At 46.6% G+C, this 17884-nt stretch overlaps 1 protein-coding gene across 1 annotated transcript in view; it reads right to left on the bottom strand.

Annotated features, from left to right (window-relative positions):
* LOC124790121 (zinc finger homeobox protein 3) overlaps positions 1–17884 on the bottom strand; it is a 111218-nt gene that overhangs the window by 11302 nt on the left and 82032 nt on the right. The window contains exons 4-5 of the mRNA XM_047257694.1: positions 10853–13648; positions 513–4521 (exon numbers count right to left, since the gene is read on the bottom strand). Of these exons, the coding sequence (XP_047113650.1) occupies positions 513–4521; positions 10853–13648 (6805 nt within the window). The remainder of the gene's footprint in view (positions 1–512; positions 4522–10852; positions 13649–17884) is intronic.

The raw sequence follows: 17884 nt of genomic DNA, 5'->3' as shown, positions 1-17884 counted from the left end.
AGATCTTACTTTCCGAATAGCCCTCTTAGTTGTAAACAAACAAAAAAATTAACTACGTAACTTTAGTTTTTCAAGGTGATAATTAAACTTTATCACAACCCCTCATAAGAGTTATCTGAATAAGGTACGGCTTGCGGACAGCGGAACACGCAATACCCCGACGAAACGAATATTCCATTCCCCCGCTTGTACTTCTCATAAAGGAATAGACACACACCGTTAACACGTTTCAGATGTATTTTGTTTCCGTATGCTGAACTCTTGTTCAACAATAGATTTATGTGATTTAGTATGAATGTTCTTGTAGGATTACTGACTCGAGGCAAGTCAGGGAGAAAATGAAGGAGCCACGAATACAGGTTCAAAGTCCCATTTTCGGAAATTCCAGCCCCGAACAGGACGTGTAAAGTGTAGGTGTGTGGTGTGAGTGTACAAATGTGTAAGACAAGCATCGGAAGGAAGGCGAACCCGCACCTCGTCCCTGCTCGTATGCGTTAATTCAGTCTACTCACCGGTGGCGGAGAAGAGCGCGGGGTGCAGGAAGAGGTTGCCCTGCGGCGGGAAGCCGGGCAGGCCGAGCCCGTACAGCTGGTGGAACAGCGCCATCTCGTCGCCCTCCTTGGCCGCGGCCCCGCCGCCAGACCCGGTGCCGGCGCCGCCTCCGGGCCCTCCGCCCCCGCCGGTGCTGCCAGAAACGGCTCCGCCGCCGCCGCCGCCGCCGCCGCCGCCGGTGGCCGCCTCCGGCTTGAGCGACAGGCCGGCCATCTGCAGCATCTGCAGCTGTGCCAGCTGGTTCATGTTGGCGGCCGCAGCAGCCGCGGCCACGAACTGCTGGCCGGAAGCCACTCCGCCCGCTGAGTCTCCCATCGGCTGCTGGACCGGAGCAGTCGTCGAGGACCCCGCCACGGGCACTGGTGGTACCGTGAACTCGGCGCCGGCACCGCCGCTGCCACCGCCGTCACTGGTGTTGCCGGAAGCGTCCGCCTTGCCACTCTCGATGTACGCCTTCACATTGTCGATGTGCTTCTTCGTGAAGATGTGGTCCTGCACGGAGTACTTGTGCGAGTACTTGAACTGACACAGGCGACACTCCTCCGGCGGCCGCTCCGGAGTCGTCGTGGGCGCCGGAGGGTTGCCGTCGCCGACCAGGGCCTTCTGCAGCGCCAGTTTGTTCTTCTTCTCCTTCGCCCGCGCGTTCTGGAACCACACCTGCACTACTCTCTTTGGTAGGCCGATCTCCCGGCCGAGCATTTCGCATTCGGCCATCGTCGGCGTCTTGTAGTCGCTGAAGAGGGACTTCATCGCCTTCACCTGGAGGCTGCTCATCTGAGTCCGGAAGCGCTTGCCCCCACTCCCCGGCCCGCTGCCCGTGCTGCCGCCGCCGGTGCCGCTGCCCACGGGGGTGCTACAAGCGTTCATATGCCTCTGGTGACCGCTCTGCGTGCTGGACGCCGGAGAAGTTGGACTGCTCTCGTAACCGTCCATATTCTCTGTCGTCTCCGACATGGAATCGTCCTCGAAGCATATGCTGCGCTCGCTGAGATCCGTCAGAGGACCGGCCTCCGTCAGCGAAGTGTTGTGGTCCATAGAGATCTTCATCGGCCTGCTGAGATCGACCGGTTTGCTCAGGTCTAGCGGACACTCGCCGCCACCCTCGCCGCCGGACGTCATTGGCTCTTGTTTGATTTTCATACTCAGATCTGTCGGAATGCCGCCTTCTTTAACGCCAGTAATGGAGCCGTTTTGCTGCGCCGTGTGGTGAGCTTGCAGCTCACTGAGGTACCGCTTCATAGACTCTTCGTAGTACTTCTTCAGAGAGTTCTCCATATCCGTGTGGAATGGTGGAAAAAGTGGCGGCATGAGATTCTGCGTCGGCGTAGCCGTGCCGTACGATGAGCCCATTTTGCTGGCGTCTCCCATTTGCGACGATGTGAATGACGGCGTCGACTCCATGCTCAGTTCTTCGTCTGGAAGTGCATCGATATTAATCTCCCCTCTGGTGCACTGGTCAGCGTGTTTCGTGACGAGATGCGACTCGAGCGCGGACTTCACCTTGAAGAGGGCTGGACAGAACGGGCAGCGCTTGTTGATGACCTGAGCGTGAGCTCGGAACTGTCCCTTCCGCTCTCGAGCGCGTGTATTTTGAAACCACACTTGAACGACGCGCTTTTTCAGTCCTACTTCGCGTGCAATGTTTTCCAGCATCTTTCTGGAAGGGTTACTTTCCAGCTGGTACTTCTGGTACAGATAATCGAGCTGCTCCGGTAAAATCGTTGTCCGGAGTCTCTTGTCTTTTGGTTGCTCTTGGTCACGTTCGGAATTCTCTTCATATTCATCAAATTTCCTTTTGTTTGCCGTCAGCATGGACGCCAAGGGATGGGCGTGCGGGGACGCCGAATTGACCGACAAATCGGCGACTCCCAGTCCAGCAACAATTTGCGGTTGTGGTTGTTGTTGCTGCTGCTGTTGCTGCTGTTGTTGTTGTTGCTGCTGCTGCTGTTGCTGTTGTAGCTGAGCATGTTGTTGCAATATTCCAAAAGGGCTATCGGGTGGATAACTTGGAAACAAGTTGGGATTCATGATATGAACCAGCTGATGTTCCCGCCACAAGTCAAATCGAGGAAACACTAAATTGCACTTGTCGCACTGGAAGGTACCTTCTTTGCTTGTATTATCGCCACTGGTTGATGTGGCAGGGGTAGGGATAGGAGAGGGAGGAAATAAGACAGAGGCTGGTGTCGGCGTGATAGTCCTCGATGGAGTTTGGGGATTGGTGGGTAATGGGGCTGGTATTGCAGGCAACAGGGACTGAATCTGAGGTTGTAACGGTGGCTGTTGTACTGGTTGCTGCTGCTGCTGCTGTTGTGGGGATTGTTGTTGCTGCTGTTGTTGTTGTTGCTGCTGCTGTTGATGGTGAAGCTGCACCTGTTGTTGCTGTATCTGTGGTATCACAGGTGGCTGCTGGTGTTGAGTCGTATCAGCTATGGTGCTAGAATTGGAATCTTCTGACGACAGTACGGCAGCAATTTGAGCAGCAGCCGCCTGGGCCTGAGCAGATCTCTTAGCGTCTTCCTCTTTAAAGCAGTGCGTCTTCTGATGGCGTATCAGTTCATAGTAGCGCTGGAAAACGAGCAGACATTTCTTACACTGGTAGTTGAGCCCAGGAGTTCTTTGGAATCTGTTGGCACCGCCATCATCGACACCTGGTGGCGCTTCCACTGGTGGCTGGTTCTCGTAAACTTTTCTGGCCTTCTGTCGGGCGTTCTGGAACCAAACTACAATTACTCTCGGGCTGAGATTCAACAGTTTGGATAAATATTCCAGATCATCATCTTTAGGATAGGCATTGTTCTCAAAGAACTCTTGCAGTACTTTTATCTGGTAGTCGGTGAAGCGCGTCCGGTTGGCCCTCTTTCCGGACGAGCCCCCGGTCGGGGTGTTGCCGTTGCCGCCGGCACCCCCCGCGGAAACGTGCCCGAAGCCGTCCGAAGAGTTGCTCGTGTACGATCGGCACGGACTCGCGCTTCTGGACACCGGCGCCAGGGGCAGAATGCTCGGCGACGTGGGGAGCTGGCCCGGGGACGCGAAGTTCGGCGGAGTCAGCTTCGGCGGCAGCATGTTGCTCACGGTCGTGCTGGTGTTGCCGCTCATAGTGTTGCTGCAAGGGACGCTGGTGACCGCGCCCATCGCACTGTGGCTCGTTATGATGGAGTCGGAGCCGAGCTGCGACGCGATGATGGACGTGAGCGTCAGGTTTCCTGGGGAGTTACTACGCAAACTCGTCTGGGGCGGTGGGCACGGTTCGCTGGTCGTAGTTGCCACCGACGTCTGAGGGAGGGCTCCACCAGGTAAAGACGTCGCTGGAGGGAGCAGAACTTGCGGCTTCTCCTCAATAGGCTCGACAGGGCGTTCGTCTTTCACAGCATGTTGGTCTTGCGACATGTCGCCGAACACGCTGCTGTAGGAGGCGTCTGTCTGGGGGGGTGTCTCTCTAGGTTCCGTTTTAATGACGTCAGTTGGTAACGTCACCGGCGTCTGAGGGGCTGGTGGTTGTTGGAGGCTGTGGGTTTGGATCTGATTCTGCTGCTGCTGCTGCTGCTGTTGTTGTTGTTGTTGTTCTGGAGGTGGTTGTGCCTGCTGCTGGGGTGTGGCTTGTTTACGTCTGTTGGGCGTAGGCGACGGGGAAGGTGCCGCCTTGGGAGTAGTGTCCTCCGAAGGCGGAGGGGGATTCAGTGGCGTCACCTTCGCCTCCCCCGTCTTCTCGTACTCCTCCAGGTTGAGAGTGGTCGAGGGAGGATTGTTGAAGTTGTACGGCGAGTCTTTGTTGCGCTGTCGCTCCTTGAACAGCGTGTTGCGGAACCAGTGCTTGATGACTTTGGGCGGCAGCCCGCTCTGGCCTGCCATCTCGTGGATCTGCTCCTCGGACGGCGAGTTGTTGATGTCGAAGTGCGCGCGGAGGATCTTGAGCTGGTCGTCCGTAATGCGGGTACGCGCTCGTTTCTGCTGCGCCGCCGCCGTTACCTGCACAACGACAGACTTTATTCAGACCACTGGGCCATACATCTCTATTTATAACGTTGCTTGTGTCACTTGCAGTATATAAATTATTACCTGTTATAGCTAATGGAATTCTGTTCAAATGTGTGTGAAATCTTATGGGACTTTACTGCTAAGGTCATCAGTCCCTAAGCTTACACACTACTTAACCTAAATTATCCTAAGGACAGACACACACACCCATGCCCGAGGGAGGACTCGAACTCCCGCCGGGACCAGCCGCACAGTCCATGACTGCAGCGTCTAATCCCGCGCGGCTGGAATTCTGTTTCATGTCACACGTACCCTCATGAAATTTTAAACAAGTGGTAATTTTGCTTGAAGGAAATGTTTGGACGTATAATACGGTGAGACAGGCGTGTTAGAAAGTAGCAATGTTTGATCTCTATGAGGAGTTGCTTGTGAACAAGTAGCATATTCATCCCATACTTTCACAATGCTTTACTTTTTATCTTCATCGCATTGGACATTGCTGTTTTATGCAAACATCGAATGGCTTTAGGTTAAGCAGTAGAATACATTGTATTTATTCATTTATGATACTTTAAGTCCTACAATTTGTTCCCCCAACGGCTTTTCAAGACAAAGACACGTTTAGTCTTTGGTACTACCATCTGTATCAGGCTTCTTTCAGTATCCACAGACTTATGTTATGCCTCACATTATATGCTCTGGAATATACGAAACCATTCTTGATTATGCTTAAAAGAAATAATGATTAGGTAATTTTTTTTATTTCTTATAAATTCTTCATATCATAAAATGTGAGGAATGAAATAATTCTATGAATATTGACAGAGGCCTGACTCATTTTGAGTGATATTAGACGCATGATGTCCCGTATAATGATACCGAAGTTAAATGTGTCTTCAACATTCATTGCATGAACAAACTGTTGGAGTAATTAAAATATTATAGGTAAATATATATAATTTGTGCTACTACTTATCTAATGTCATACAGTCTTCGCACAAGACAACCAAAGTCGTAAGTGTTACGGATGAAGAGTAATGCACTCAAAGTATGGGATGAAAATACTACCAGTTCACGAGCAGGTCCTCTTAGACAAAGGCTTTAGCTGTTTCACAAGCCTGTGTCCCTTTTATTTTGACAGAGTACGTATGTTTAACAAGAATATACTGTCACGTGTTATATAAGATGTGCAATAGCAGATAAGGTTTCGAAATAATAAAGATCTGTGCTCTGAAAAGTTTTTTTTTTTTTAAGTCTGTACATAATTCTTCGCGATTGTATGCTATGAGATGTTTTAATATTTCTGGAAAGTGTCATTCTAATAAGCGCATTTCAAATTCGGGTGTGAAATGAAACAGGTAGTTCATGTAAAACGAAAAACTTCCAACACTTTCTGATAGTGGTCTTATGGTGTCATTTTATAGTGTGGGCTTTCTGCTTCCTCCTGTGCATAACGAAAAAAAAGGCTCGCGGACATAGTAATCTGATTTTACCATTTCGCATAAAACAAAAAATTACATCTTCTAACTGTGGAAATGAACTAGAGAGTAATGTACGTCCTCTATGCGATGCTGCACCCATGGAAGATATGTTTCGAGGGAACAGTTAACAAATGTCTTCAACACTGTTTGAAAAATACAAATGAAACTCTATGCCGCCCACAGTAGTAACTGTTACCGGAACTGGAATATTCACAAGCTTTTTAACAAGAAATTGGGAAAGAATGTGGCCCTCCCGTCTAGTCTGCAACAAACGAACGACGATGTACTTCTGGAAATATCGTATAATATCTGAATTATTCTACAGTAACTATCTCTATCTGAAGAAAGAAGTTCACAGGAAGAGTGGAAGACGGACATTGATATTCTATTAAGAAAGAAATCTGTGTCACGTTCAGATGTTTCTATTACTTTCTCCATGTTGTATGTACAAGGTTTATGAAAAAGAGATGATATTGTGCGTTACCCGAAGATGTCCTGAGACGAAGCATACACTTGTGTCGAGGTCAACGCACAGGTGATACGTATTATCATAATCTATAACAATTTTAGATGTCTGAAATTAATTAAAACGCACTGAAATGAAATTCTTAGTTCGATGCGGATAAAATCAAAGTACATAAAATGGTATCAATGCAATAATTCAGGTATGGTGAACCTGCAGTGTGACGAATATGTAGTGACAACTGAGAATGTATGCTACACCGTTTCGATTCCACAACGCGGAACAGGACAGAGGGAACGCAGTAAACGTTAACATGCTCTTGAATTGCCAAGTCTTTTTCATGTCTAATTCAAGTAAAAAGTATTTTAACGTAACTTCCGGTCTCATAACGCCCAATCTCTCAGACTCTCACAAAAAATGAGGGCAGGTTTCAAGGCTTATCTCACCCCACAGTGCCATTCAAATGTCCTTAAAACGAAATGAGCATTTCCTATTAAAAAAAAATTTAAAAGAAATTACATTTGTTGTTTGGCGTAAGCAGTCGATATGTAGCTGTAGCGGAATAATTATTTTTTTTCCGTTTCGTTTAGCACCCGCAATCTTCACAATATATTTCATCAGGGATGTAATTGTTGAGTTGTAATATTTAACAGTGTCTTTCGTGTAACAAATGTTGCGTCGGGGCAGAAACGCTTTTACCAGAAAAATATTGTTAATAGTGCCACTGCATTTTCTACTCTGATCGGATGTGTAGTAAAGTTATAAACGACCTGTTCCACACAATACACTTTTCGGTAACTAGATGTGAGGGGTATTTTCAATACAGAGATACATTAAAACAGTTAAAATTCGTAACAGAGCCAGTGCTGCGAAGCTGTTGTCGAGGAGAGTATAGGGCAGAAAGTGCTAGCAAATGCGCTCAATACGAGGACCGGGTCTGCCGACATAGCGTAGATTCACTTCGATATGCAATGTTTACGCTGACGGAAAACTCTTGGCTGTGGAGTGTTTAACATATTGTTACTTGTGGAAAACATTTAATCCGTTACCCCAAACAGTTCATAAAATATCAGTTGTCACGGTACTTGGTTCACTATTAAATATTTACATTTACAATATTTCTCAATCAATGAAAACACGTATATTTCGAGCTACTTACGATGTTCTCAAAACAGTATGTGAAATTTAGCAAAGCTTACAATGTTAGCACCCTTACACGAAGTATATTATGGTCAATTTGCCATTCAACGTCGTCCTTTGACCAAAAGCGAATTCCAATAGTGGTTATATATAAATAATTATTTAGATGAGAAAAATATTTATTTTGGAGCTTTTGGGATACGTGATTTAATAAAATACAGTGCTGTGGTTGTAGAAACATTACTTCCGAGTAACAAAGGCCGAGAAAAGGCAAACACGAACAGTTGGTGAACAAGTGACCCTCCCACGGTAATATAGGGTGTCCCAGGACCAGTGATCAATATTCAAGTACATTATAGGAACGAGCATTCCACGCAAGATAGAAAGTATAGTAAACGTGGGCTCTAAAATGCATACCGTAAAAGAAATGAGCTTTTCTTCAACTTTGATACTGTGAAATAAATCTCCTCTATTGCAAGTTCTTTGCTTTCAATATTTTCGGAGGAGATAATATGGACCAAAACAAGAAAAAAAACATTTAGTAAACGTGGGCTCAAGTGCATACCTTAAGAGCAATGAGCACTTGTTCATCTTCGCTACTGTCGAACGCATGTCTTGTACTGAACAAACGCTCACATCTCTTAAGTTTTACATTTTAGAGCACATGTTTAGTAGACTTTTTACTTCAAATGATCCTTCCTGTCTTATCCGTGAATACTGACCATTCCTCCCGGGGCGCCCTGTGTAACCTGGAGCAGGAAACGAGATTTATTTTGATGTCGCAAATTCTTTAAATTTAACAATTCTTGACATCTGAAGGAGACTGGTGACGTTGATATCTAAATAAATAGTAGAATTTGCAGTCTGTTACATTTGCAAAGATAAGTTTGTATGTAATACTTTCGTGTTTCACAAATTCTGGAATACGTTTAGTTTTATTTCCTCTTGCACATTTGATGATGACTGTGAAGCCGAAACTGCTTCCTGTGCACATAAAATAATATAAGACCTCGGCTGAGACTTACGCGATTTATTTACCGTATATTTCGGCGGATACGACGACCTTCGGATAAAATGAGGTATAAATTTTCTGAGGTATAAATTTTCGTCAAAGATATGCAGTTTTACCGTATGCCCGTCCTATAAGACGATCTCCAAACTACCAACGGCCTGTAAATTTAGTTCAGAACAGTGATCATCTGGATAATAATATGCGCACGGATTCGGGTAGTGACCTTGAGTATTCATAAAAGTATCGTATTGCGTTCAAACAGTTTTACTATAGGTGTAACCTGCGTAAAATTTGTAGTGTGTGCCTAATGATGGAACCAACAAAAAGAAGGAAATACTAAGTAATATTCAAGTTAGAGGTCATAAAACAGGCTGAAGAATCGGACAAATGTGCTGCAGCAAGGGCTTTCGATATAACAGAGAAGATGGTAAGAGACTGGCGAGAGAATGAAGATGCTATTTAAAAATGCCAATAACAAAGTGTTCTATGACGAGAGGAATAGCTTGCTGGCCAGATTCAGAAAATAGCGTTGCAGAATGGGTGCAAGAACAGAGGCAAAATTGTCATGTTGTTTCAAGAAATATGATTGCGGCTTATGCACTGAAGTGGGCACGAGCCAATCCAGAGCACGGCAATGAATTTAAAGCAACAGTAGGTTGGTGCAATCGTTTCATGAACAGAAAAAAATCTGGTAATAGGGCAGAAAACAAAAATTGCGCAGAAATTACGGAAAGATCTTGACCATAAAGTTACGAGTCTTCCTAAGTTTGATACTCGTATCAGGCAAAAACACAACTTTCCACTATCTCACACTGGAAAAATGGATGGAACACAGGTGATCTCCGTGATGATAAAAAGCAGAACTGAAAACAAAAGGCGTAAAAACTGTTCAAGTCGAAAGTACAAGCCATGACACGATCAGGTTTACAGCAATATTAACGTTCACGCCACATGAAACGAAGTTAAAACCTATGGTCAGTATCAAGCGCAAAAGCACCCCTAAAATAATATTTCCACCAAGCACTTTTGTACATTTCCATAAAAAGAGATTATGGACATGAATGGTGTAAAATTCTGGATGGATAGTGTGTGGCAGAGGCGCCAGGTGCTTTAAGAAGTCAACCAAGTTTGTTGGTGTGGGGTATGTTTCACAGTCACATAACTGAAAATACCAAAAATCTCTTGGTACGAAGCAATACCAAGACTGCTGTTATACCAGGTGGTTTGACTTCGATGCTACACACTTTCCTTAGACGCCTCTTTAATGAACCATTGAAAGACCACATTTGTGAACAATTGGATGATCGGTGGGGACAAGACTTATACGAAAGGTATGCCTATACGGGCTACATCACTTGATGTTTTATGTGATTTCGTGATCACATCATGGGAAAAAGTGAAACTGATCAAATCCTTCAAGAACTGTGGGATTTCCAATGCTGTGGATGGCACTGTGGACGATTTGTCCTGGGATACTAATGAGGAGGTATTGAATAAGGTTGGGGAGAAGAGGAGTTTGTGGCACAACTTGACTAGAAGAAGGGATCGATGGTAGGACATGTTCTGAGGCATCAAGGGATCACCAATTTAGTATTGGAGGGCAGCGTGGAGGGTAAAAATCGTAGAGGGAGACCAAGAGATAAATACACTAAGCAGACTCAGAAGGATGTAGGCTGCAGTACGTACTGGTAGATGTAAAAGCTTGCACAGGATAGAATAGCATGGAGAGCTGCATCAAACCAGTCTCAGGACTGAAGACCACAACAACAACAACAACAGATGGCTAAGTGGAAATCGATTCCTAAGGTGCAGAATGTGTCCGACATGATGAACTCGACAACTAAAGTGAGGATGTACTAGAGGAGCTGCTTTGCAACGATAATGATTGTGAGGATTCTGAACAGTTTTAAATGCTCTGGTGAACGATTAATTTTTATTTTATAACGGTTTAATTTATATAAATGTCAATCTATGTCTTATGTCTGTCGTACAAGACGACCCCGATTTTGGGTCCCTCTTTATATGCTTCACCTATCGTCTTATCGGCCTAAATATATGGCAAATATCACATTTACAGATACCGGTACCCACGAAAATGGAATGTTGTCCAGAGACTCTCTTGTAAGAATGACAATCTGTACATATTCACGTTGCGGATTAAAGGGGCCAGCAGATGAAAAGCACATGCCGGAGTGTCAGTAAATGGAGCTGGGAGCTTTGACTCACCGCTTGCTGCTGCTGTAGTAGCTGGTGCTGCTGCTTGGCCAGAAGGTGTTCTGGCGCGGCGGCAGCGGCAGGCCCCCCGAAGAGCTGGCCCAGTGGGTCGAAGTGTGGGGGCGGCGGCATCATCATGGGCACCAATGGCGGCTGCAGGTTCATGGCGGCCAGGGCTCCCATATTGAGACCCAGGGGGCCCAGCCCCATGGCCGCCATGCCCATCATCATCGGACTGAACTGCTGCAGCTGCTGCTGCACCGCCATCACGCTGAGCATCTCGTTCATCTGTTGCGCCAGCGACATCGATAACGACTGCTGCTGCTGGTGTTGTTGTTGCTGATGCTGCTGTTGCTGCTGCTGTTGGGGCTGCTGCTGCTGCTGTTGTTGCTGCTGCTGTTGCTGGTGGTGATGGTGGTGCTGAGCCGCCGGGATTGAATCAGTGCTGGAGGCTGGAGTCGATGAAGCGGTCGGAGTACTCGGCGCTGTCGTCGGGAGCTGCAGGTCTGGAGCTGGTGGCGTACTCTGCAGCGACTTCTCTTTAGAATCGTCGAAAGCGACGGCCTCCTTCTCGGGGGAAATTTCAGAGCTAATGTTGGCAGCGACCACGACAGATTTCTTTTCCAGTTCCGACTTGATCTGTTGCGCATACTTCTCCAGGAATTCTGGTGGAACGAGATCGCGGTGAACTTCCTCACAGTGCGCCTTGAGCACCCACACGCTGGAGAACTCTTTGTGGCAGTGCTGACACACAGATTTGGCCAGCTCTGGTAAGTCACCTGCTTGGTGTTCGTCAAGAGGTTCAGTCTTCACTTCGATCATCTCGACGTCGTCGTCGCCATTAGCACCACACCCATTGTTCGGCTGTTCGGAAGTGGAAGCTAGTAACTGTTGCTGTCTGCGTTGGTGGTTCTCATTGAACTGCATTACTAAATCGAAACCGAAGCTCTCAAGTAAATGCTTGTACACCTGGTTGGATTTTCGGGTGCTGTTCATGGCCAGTCGCGACATGGGTTCTTCGCACGAGTTCTGTGCGAGCTGCAATTGTTGCGCTGGCTGTTGAGATGGTGGTGGCGTCCTGTCGCTACACTGTGGAGTCGGAGAGCATCGAGTAGTCTGTTGCTGTTGCTGCTGCTGTTGCTGTTGTGGTTGTGGTGCTGGCTGTTGTTGCTGTTGTTGGGGTTGGGCGTGCGGAGGTGAGAAAAGTGACATGGGACTACCAAACAGACAGTACAATTGTTGGTGCGTAGCCAGCTGCTCCTGGCTCACAAAGAAGGCGTTGCAGCGCTGACACGATAGCATGCCGTGCGGAGCTTGTGGCTGCTGGGGCGAGGGCGAACTGCCCATAGGAACTGGTGTCAAGGCCGATGAGGTAGGAGAAGGTCCTTGAGATGCCGGTGGCGATGCCTGCTTCGGTGTCGAGCAGCTCATCATCTCGTGCATCATTTTCTTGTGCTGATCCTGCACCTTCTGCGGTTCGGGCTGTTCTATCAACGGCTTGCTGAGGTCGATCTGTCCCGTCATCGCGAGGTCCTGCAACTTGGATGCGCGGGTCTGGTGCAGCACCGAACGCATGTGGATGTCGAGGGTCGATCCCTGGCTGTAGGCCACTTTGCAGATGTTGCATTTGTACGGTTTCTTGTCGTCGTCCTCGACGCACGCGTTCGTCTTTGGCATCGGTGGTGGTGTAACGCCCAGACTGGCGGCCAACGCCGCGGCGGCAGCGTGGGAGGAAGCAGCATTGTTGTTGTTGTTATTGTTGTTATTATTGTTGTTGTTCTGCTGCTGCTCCTGCATGGCCCTCTTAAGCTTGTGCAGGTGGCTCACGGAGTTGTAATGTACCAACAGTATGTTTTTCTGCGTGAAAGATTCTTTGCACACGTCGCACTTGTAGGGTCGATTCGGGTCGAGGTACTTCTCCATAGGGTAGCTCAGTTTCTCGCCCTTGCGGTGAAGTAAGGTCTTGTTGTGACTAGTCAAGTAACTCTGGCGAGTGAAGGCAACTTTGCACCGGTGGCACTTGTACTTGCGGTTCGGATCGTTGTAGCTGTCTTCCGCGATCGCCTGGCTGTTGAGATAGTCCTCCAGGAACTGCTGCTCCTTGTAGATGACGGAGTCGTCGCTGTTCTCGCCGTCGCCGCTCTGCTGGGCGCCGATGTCGTCCTGGCTCTGGTTGTGTTCTTTGGTAGGGCTGTCGTCCACTTCGGTGACCTCGTCGGCCGCCTCCATCTTGAGCGACTCCTTCCTCAGCAGTTCGTTGGTGGCCGGGTCGAGGACCTGGCCGCTGAGCCCGGCCAGCAGCAGCGGGTTGTTCATGAGGCTCTGCTTGTAGGCGGACAGCTCGTCGTCGGAGAGCTCAGAGTGCGCCGTCTCGACGTGCTTGTAGAGGGCCAGCACGGATCGGAAGCTGCGCCCGCACAGCACGCACTTGGTGGCGTCGCGGATGAGGTGGTACTGCGAGTGGAGCTGCAGCTTCTCCATCGTCTTGAAGGCGAGGCTGCACTGGTTGCAGCGGTACTTGTACACGTGCTTCTCCGACACCGCCGCGATCGTCGTGGTCGTCGTGGCGGTCTGCTGCGTGCCCGGACCAGCCGGGGCCCCCGAGCGCGCGTGGATCTCGCGGAAGTGCATCTGCAGGCTGTGCGCGGTGGGGAAGTACTGGTTGCAGCCCTTCTTCCAGCACAGGTAGCCGGGCCCGCTCGGCGTCTGCTTCAGTTCCAGGTGGCCCTGCTCCGTCTGGTGGGAGCACAGTTCGTCCACGCTGCGGAACGACTTCGAGCACGTCTGGCAACGATTCTCGTCCGCATCCTGCACACAAGCACACCGCGCCACGCTGCATAACGCACGCCACAAACGGGGGCTGCTCCGGCAGAGCAAATACAGGAGGTGAGTTCAAGGTTTCCAATAATTCACCAAATCACTAACAGCTAGTGAACTGAAGGGGCCGGCAGAAGAAAGGGCTTACCCGCAAGGGCGTCATTTCGAGTTATTGCATGATAAAAAAAAAAGGTTCAAATGGTTCTGAGCACTATGGGACTCAACTTCTCAGGTCATCAGTCCCCTAGAACTTAGAACTACTTAAACCTAACTAACCTAAGGACATCACACACATCCATACCCGAGACAGGATTCGAACCTGCGACCGTAGCAGTCGCGCGGCTCCGGACTGAAGCGCCACCGTGGACGGCAAACCGACTGCATGGTACATCTTGGACAAATCCAACAGCGTGATCAGAAACGGATAAGCTTGTAAGGGTATTGCAGTGGAGGTTGCGCTGAGAAATAACTGTAACGAAAAAAAATTCGACATGCTGCGCCGTTTCCGAGGTATTCAGCGTCGAAGTTAGCCAATCAGGTCGTCGCGCGCGCAAATTCAAGCAGTCTGCCACAGACAGTGTCGCCAAACTTTTTCTTAGTTTGGTTTCCTCAAACCGAACAAACGTACCTTCTGCTCAACCAGCTTAAATTTATCACTGCCGAAAAACGCACATTTTAATTGGTAATGAGCATCGAACAAGAGGCAACTCACAGATCCACGGGTGTCGGTGCATTGCCGCATTTTTGCGCGTGCAAGTGCTTGAATTTGCTCGCGCAGAGACCTGATTGACTAACTTCGATGCTAAACAACTTGGTTTATTCTTAACAATTATTTCTCAGTGCAACCACTCTAGCTTATCTGAGTGCTTCTGACCACTCGGCATTGAAGGCAGCGCTCTCTAGTGGAACAAATTAAACTACTTGTTACTCTCAAAAGACAACAAATAGCGTCAGCCTACTAATCGTGACTAAACTGAGACTCAGCCGACCGCTTCAATTACAACTAAGGGGAGAACTATGTTGCAGACTACTACACAATACATGGACTCCAAGTGTCTAATAATAAGCATACGCATTTTTGCGTTACTAATTAGTTTGTTCAGGCAACTGGAAACAAAGAAAAATGAAGAAGACGTAAACAGAAGCTTAATTAACCCACAATAGCGTGTTTAGAGGAATTTCATGCTATTTCTTTCGTTAGAACCTAAGACAAGAAAATTAGTATAATAAGACGAACTAATTTACGCTGTAAAGACTGCATTCCGGCAGTGCATGTGAAAATACTTGTTACCAGCAGGTGACTCTGCGGAAACACAACAGATAATGTGCTCAGTCTAACCATTAGTAAACAGATGGTTAGTACGTTCTTCCACCGATCCCTTCACTGGACGTTTAAGGACCAAAGTTACAACTTTGTCCCGACAAGCGCCATCTTCAGTCACCATAGCGATACATTCTCCACGGCGATGGAAAATCGCTTTAAAATCTGTCTCCCACGAAAATCACTTAATAAAAATGTAATTCGCTTATGTCATAGATCTCTATAGTGCCTCTATGCATTTCAAACATCTGTTATTAATTTTAATTAGACATGTTTTCTTTTGGAAAGGGTTAAATTTTGCCTGTCATGGAAACATTTTCAAACATTATATTCCAAAAACTGTTGAACTGGTTCATGTACCTCCATTTACTTGGTCGATTGCCAAAATAGTTCGTTCTGTAGAGTCTCTATCGGAAGTTAAGTGTCGCGTTTAGAACGATGGAAGCCAAGATTTAACTCACAACAAATATTAAGTGTAAAAAATCAATCACCTACGAAAATCACGAAGGAAGTTCTGAAACTCGTGTTTGTTATAAATCTGTAATGCCTCAGCCATGACTTTCTTTCGACTACCTTCATCGCAAATCATAAGGCAGGACCCGAGACTGTAAAGCTCACTGGAAACTAGCAGGCGCAATGCTTTGTGCAGCGGAAGTGACAACACAGTGGAACCCGACAGTCTAGTCTGGTATTGCTGTATTGGTCGCAGGGGTAGCCCAGTTGCTAGTTATCTAATGCCAACTACTTTAAACCAGACTATAGTCACCTTTTTTTCACTTTTCTGCCAATTAAGGAGTGAGAGTGTCATATGGTGATTAATAAGTTTCTTTTGCATTTCACTGGTGCCACTTCCCATTACAAATCTGCTTTTTGGTATTTCATGTTTACTTAGGACCCCAGATGTTACAGTATTTTCGAAACTACATTTTCCACCTGGACTGTCACTGGGTTTATTTATTCGACAATAGCAATGAAGTAAAATAAGGCAATGTGGTTGAGACACTAGGATGGTGTCTTCATCAACAGTAAAGAACACGCACTGAAGCGCTTCATACTTCATAGAGCTTGGTAATGACACACATACCGAATTGCGACGGAGAAGTAAGTAAATCCATTAACATTCAACGTGGAAGATTTTTCTGTTACGGATGCTTACAGATGTCGCTCATTCTATGTGACTCTGAACTTCTGCAAGCGCTCTGGAAACTCGTGCTAAAATTTTCATAGGATAAGCCTGACACGAAAAGTGAGCGAAAGCCCTCTAGGAGACCTGACTTAGCACCGTCTGATGTCAATTCATCACCGAATTTGATTTCCGCGACGTCAGAAGTAAAAACAGGGAATGGTTACCCTAAACGACATAATCAAACCCATAAATTTCAGCGAGTAAGACTCAAAAACTGTTACGACACCATAAATGACGTCTTCACCATTGCTTTAAACAGATGCCACAATTTCGTTTTGTAATTCAGCTGTGGTTCCAGACTTTTGGGGCACTTCGTTTACACACGTGGTCCGTTTCTCACGCCTGTGGAAGATCAATCACCCTTGGCTGTTAAACGAGTAAATCAGATAAAAAATATTATGTTCGGATTAGAAATATTTTCAGATAGCTTACAAGTGCATAACTTTAACAGAAAACATGCTTTTGAAAGTGTTTGGGAAACGATCTAGTTAGATCACAGATAGTCATCGATAACTAAACAATACAGCAATTGTCAGATTTCCAACGTCTTACATGAAACCTATTATTATGAGGAGGAAAACCATGCTCATGAGGATACACGGTAAAATTTGAAGAACCCTAAAAAGGGCAATTAAGATAGATTTCCAAATTTAATCCTACAACGTCAGAATGATGGTCTCCCAGGGTGAAATAACAGAATTATGGTCTCCGAGGGTAAAATAACCTCAGTAAACAAATATCTGAGATGACTTTCAGAAAATCGGCAAATGTAGCCACAGTGTTGATAAATTCAAATATTACTGTATAAGGTGTATATTATCGAAATGAAATGCAAATAAGGCGTTCTGCGAATGCCGGATGCAGGGAGAAGAAGAAGGAACCGAAATACTGATCGGGACTAAAGGGGTCAAATCAAGAGAAGTAAAAGAAGAAAACAACATCGGAATAGAGTACCCAACCCTACGAGTGCGACTCACTTGCTTCATTAGTTACGGCTAACGCGTAAAAATCACTCGTTTTCGTTGGAACTTCGGTTAGGTTCACATAATTTTTATTAAAAATTAATAACGCAAGTGAGTATAAGTACAGAGCTGAAATCAAAATTGTGAAACGTAAAGAGTATGTAAGCAGACACCAGCTCTGAAGGAAACTTTTCCATCGGATGTTATCTTACTACACACACACAGTAGAGTGGATGGATGTCAGACGAGCTAATGATCGTCTTGTTGATGACCGTCTGGAGCCAACATCTGACACGTTGCTCAACCTCTCTCCCTTATTAGTTTACGATTCAGTTCGCGGCCACGTTTCCGATGTAATTAACGATGTTATCAGGCAGCAGGACAGTCAGCCCGTTATCATGGCGATGGAACAACATTGCTTCTTCAAAATTAGTACGTCCTCGTAAATAACTGATCATGTTCCACATACTGTTGAGGTGAAATGTACACACACTACACAGATGAGCGAACAGATTGTTATTTGGTGCTTATCAAACGATTTTCAAGTGGCACAAACTTTTGTCGAATGTGCGGCATGTATTGTTTGGAATATTTTGAATTTCACTACATTTAAGAAGTATTAATGGTCTATACTCGCCTCTCTTGTCAGCTCCTACTAACTTTATCGTTAGTTTCCTTTTAAGTTTTGCATTTTCATAACCTTTTTCTTTTTTCGAAAAGAAGGAAAAAAACGAAAACTTTTCCACAGTTACACTATT

Source organism: Schistocerca piceifrons, chromosome 3, assembly GCF_021461385.2.
Source record: "Schistocerca piceifrons isolate TAMUIC-IGC-003096 chromosome 3, iqSchPice1.1, whole genome shotgun sequence".
NCBI classification, from domain to species: Eukaryota; Metazoa; Arthropoda; class Insecta; order Orthoptera; family Acrididae; genus Schistocerca; species Schistocerca piceifrons.
The sequence above is the reverse complement of the archived record's forward strand: the minus strand, read 5'-3'. Positions and strand labels throughout refer to the sequence as shown.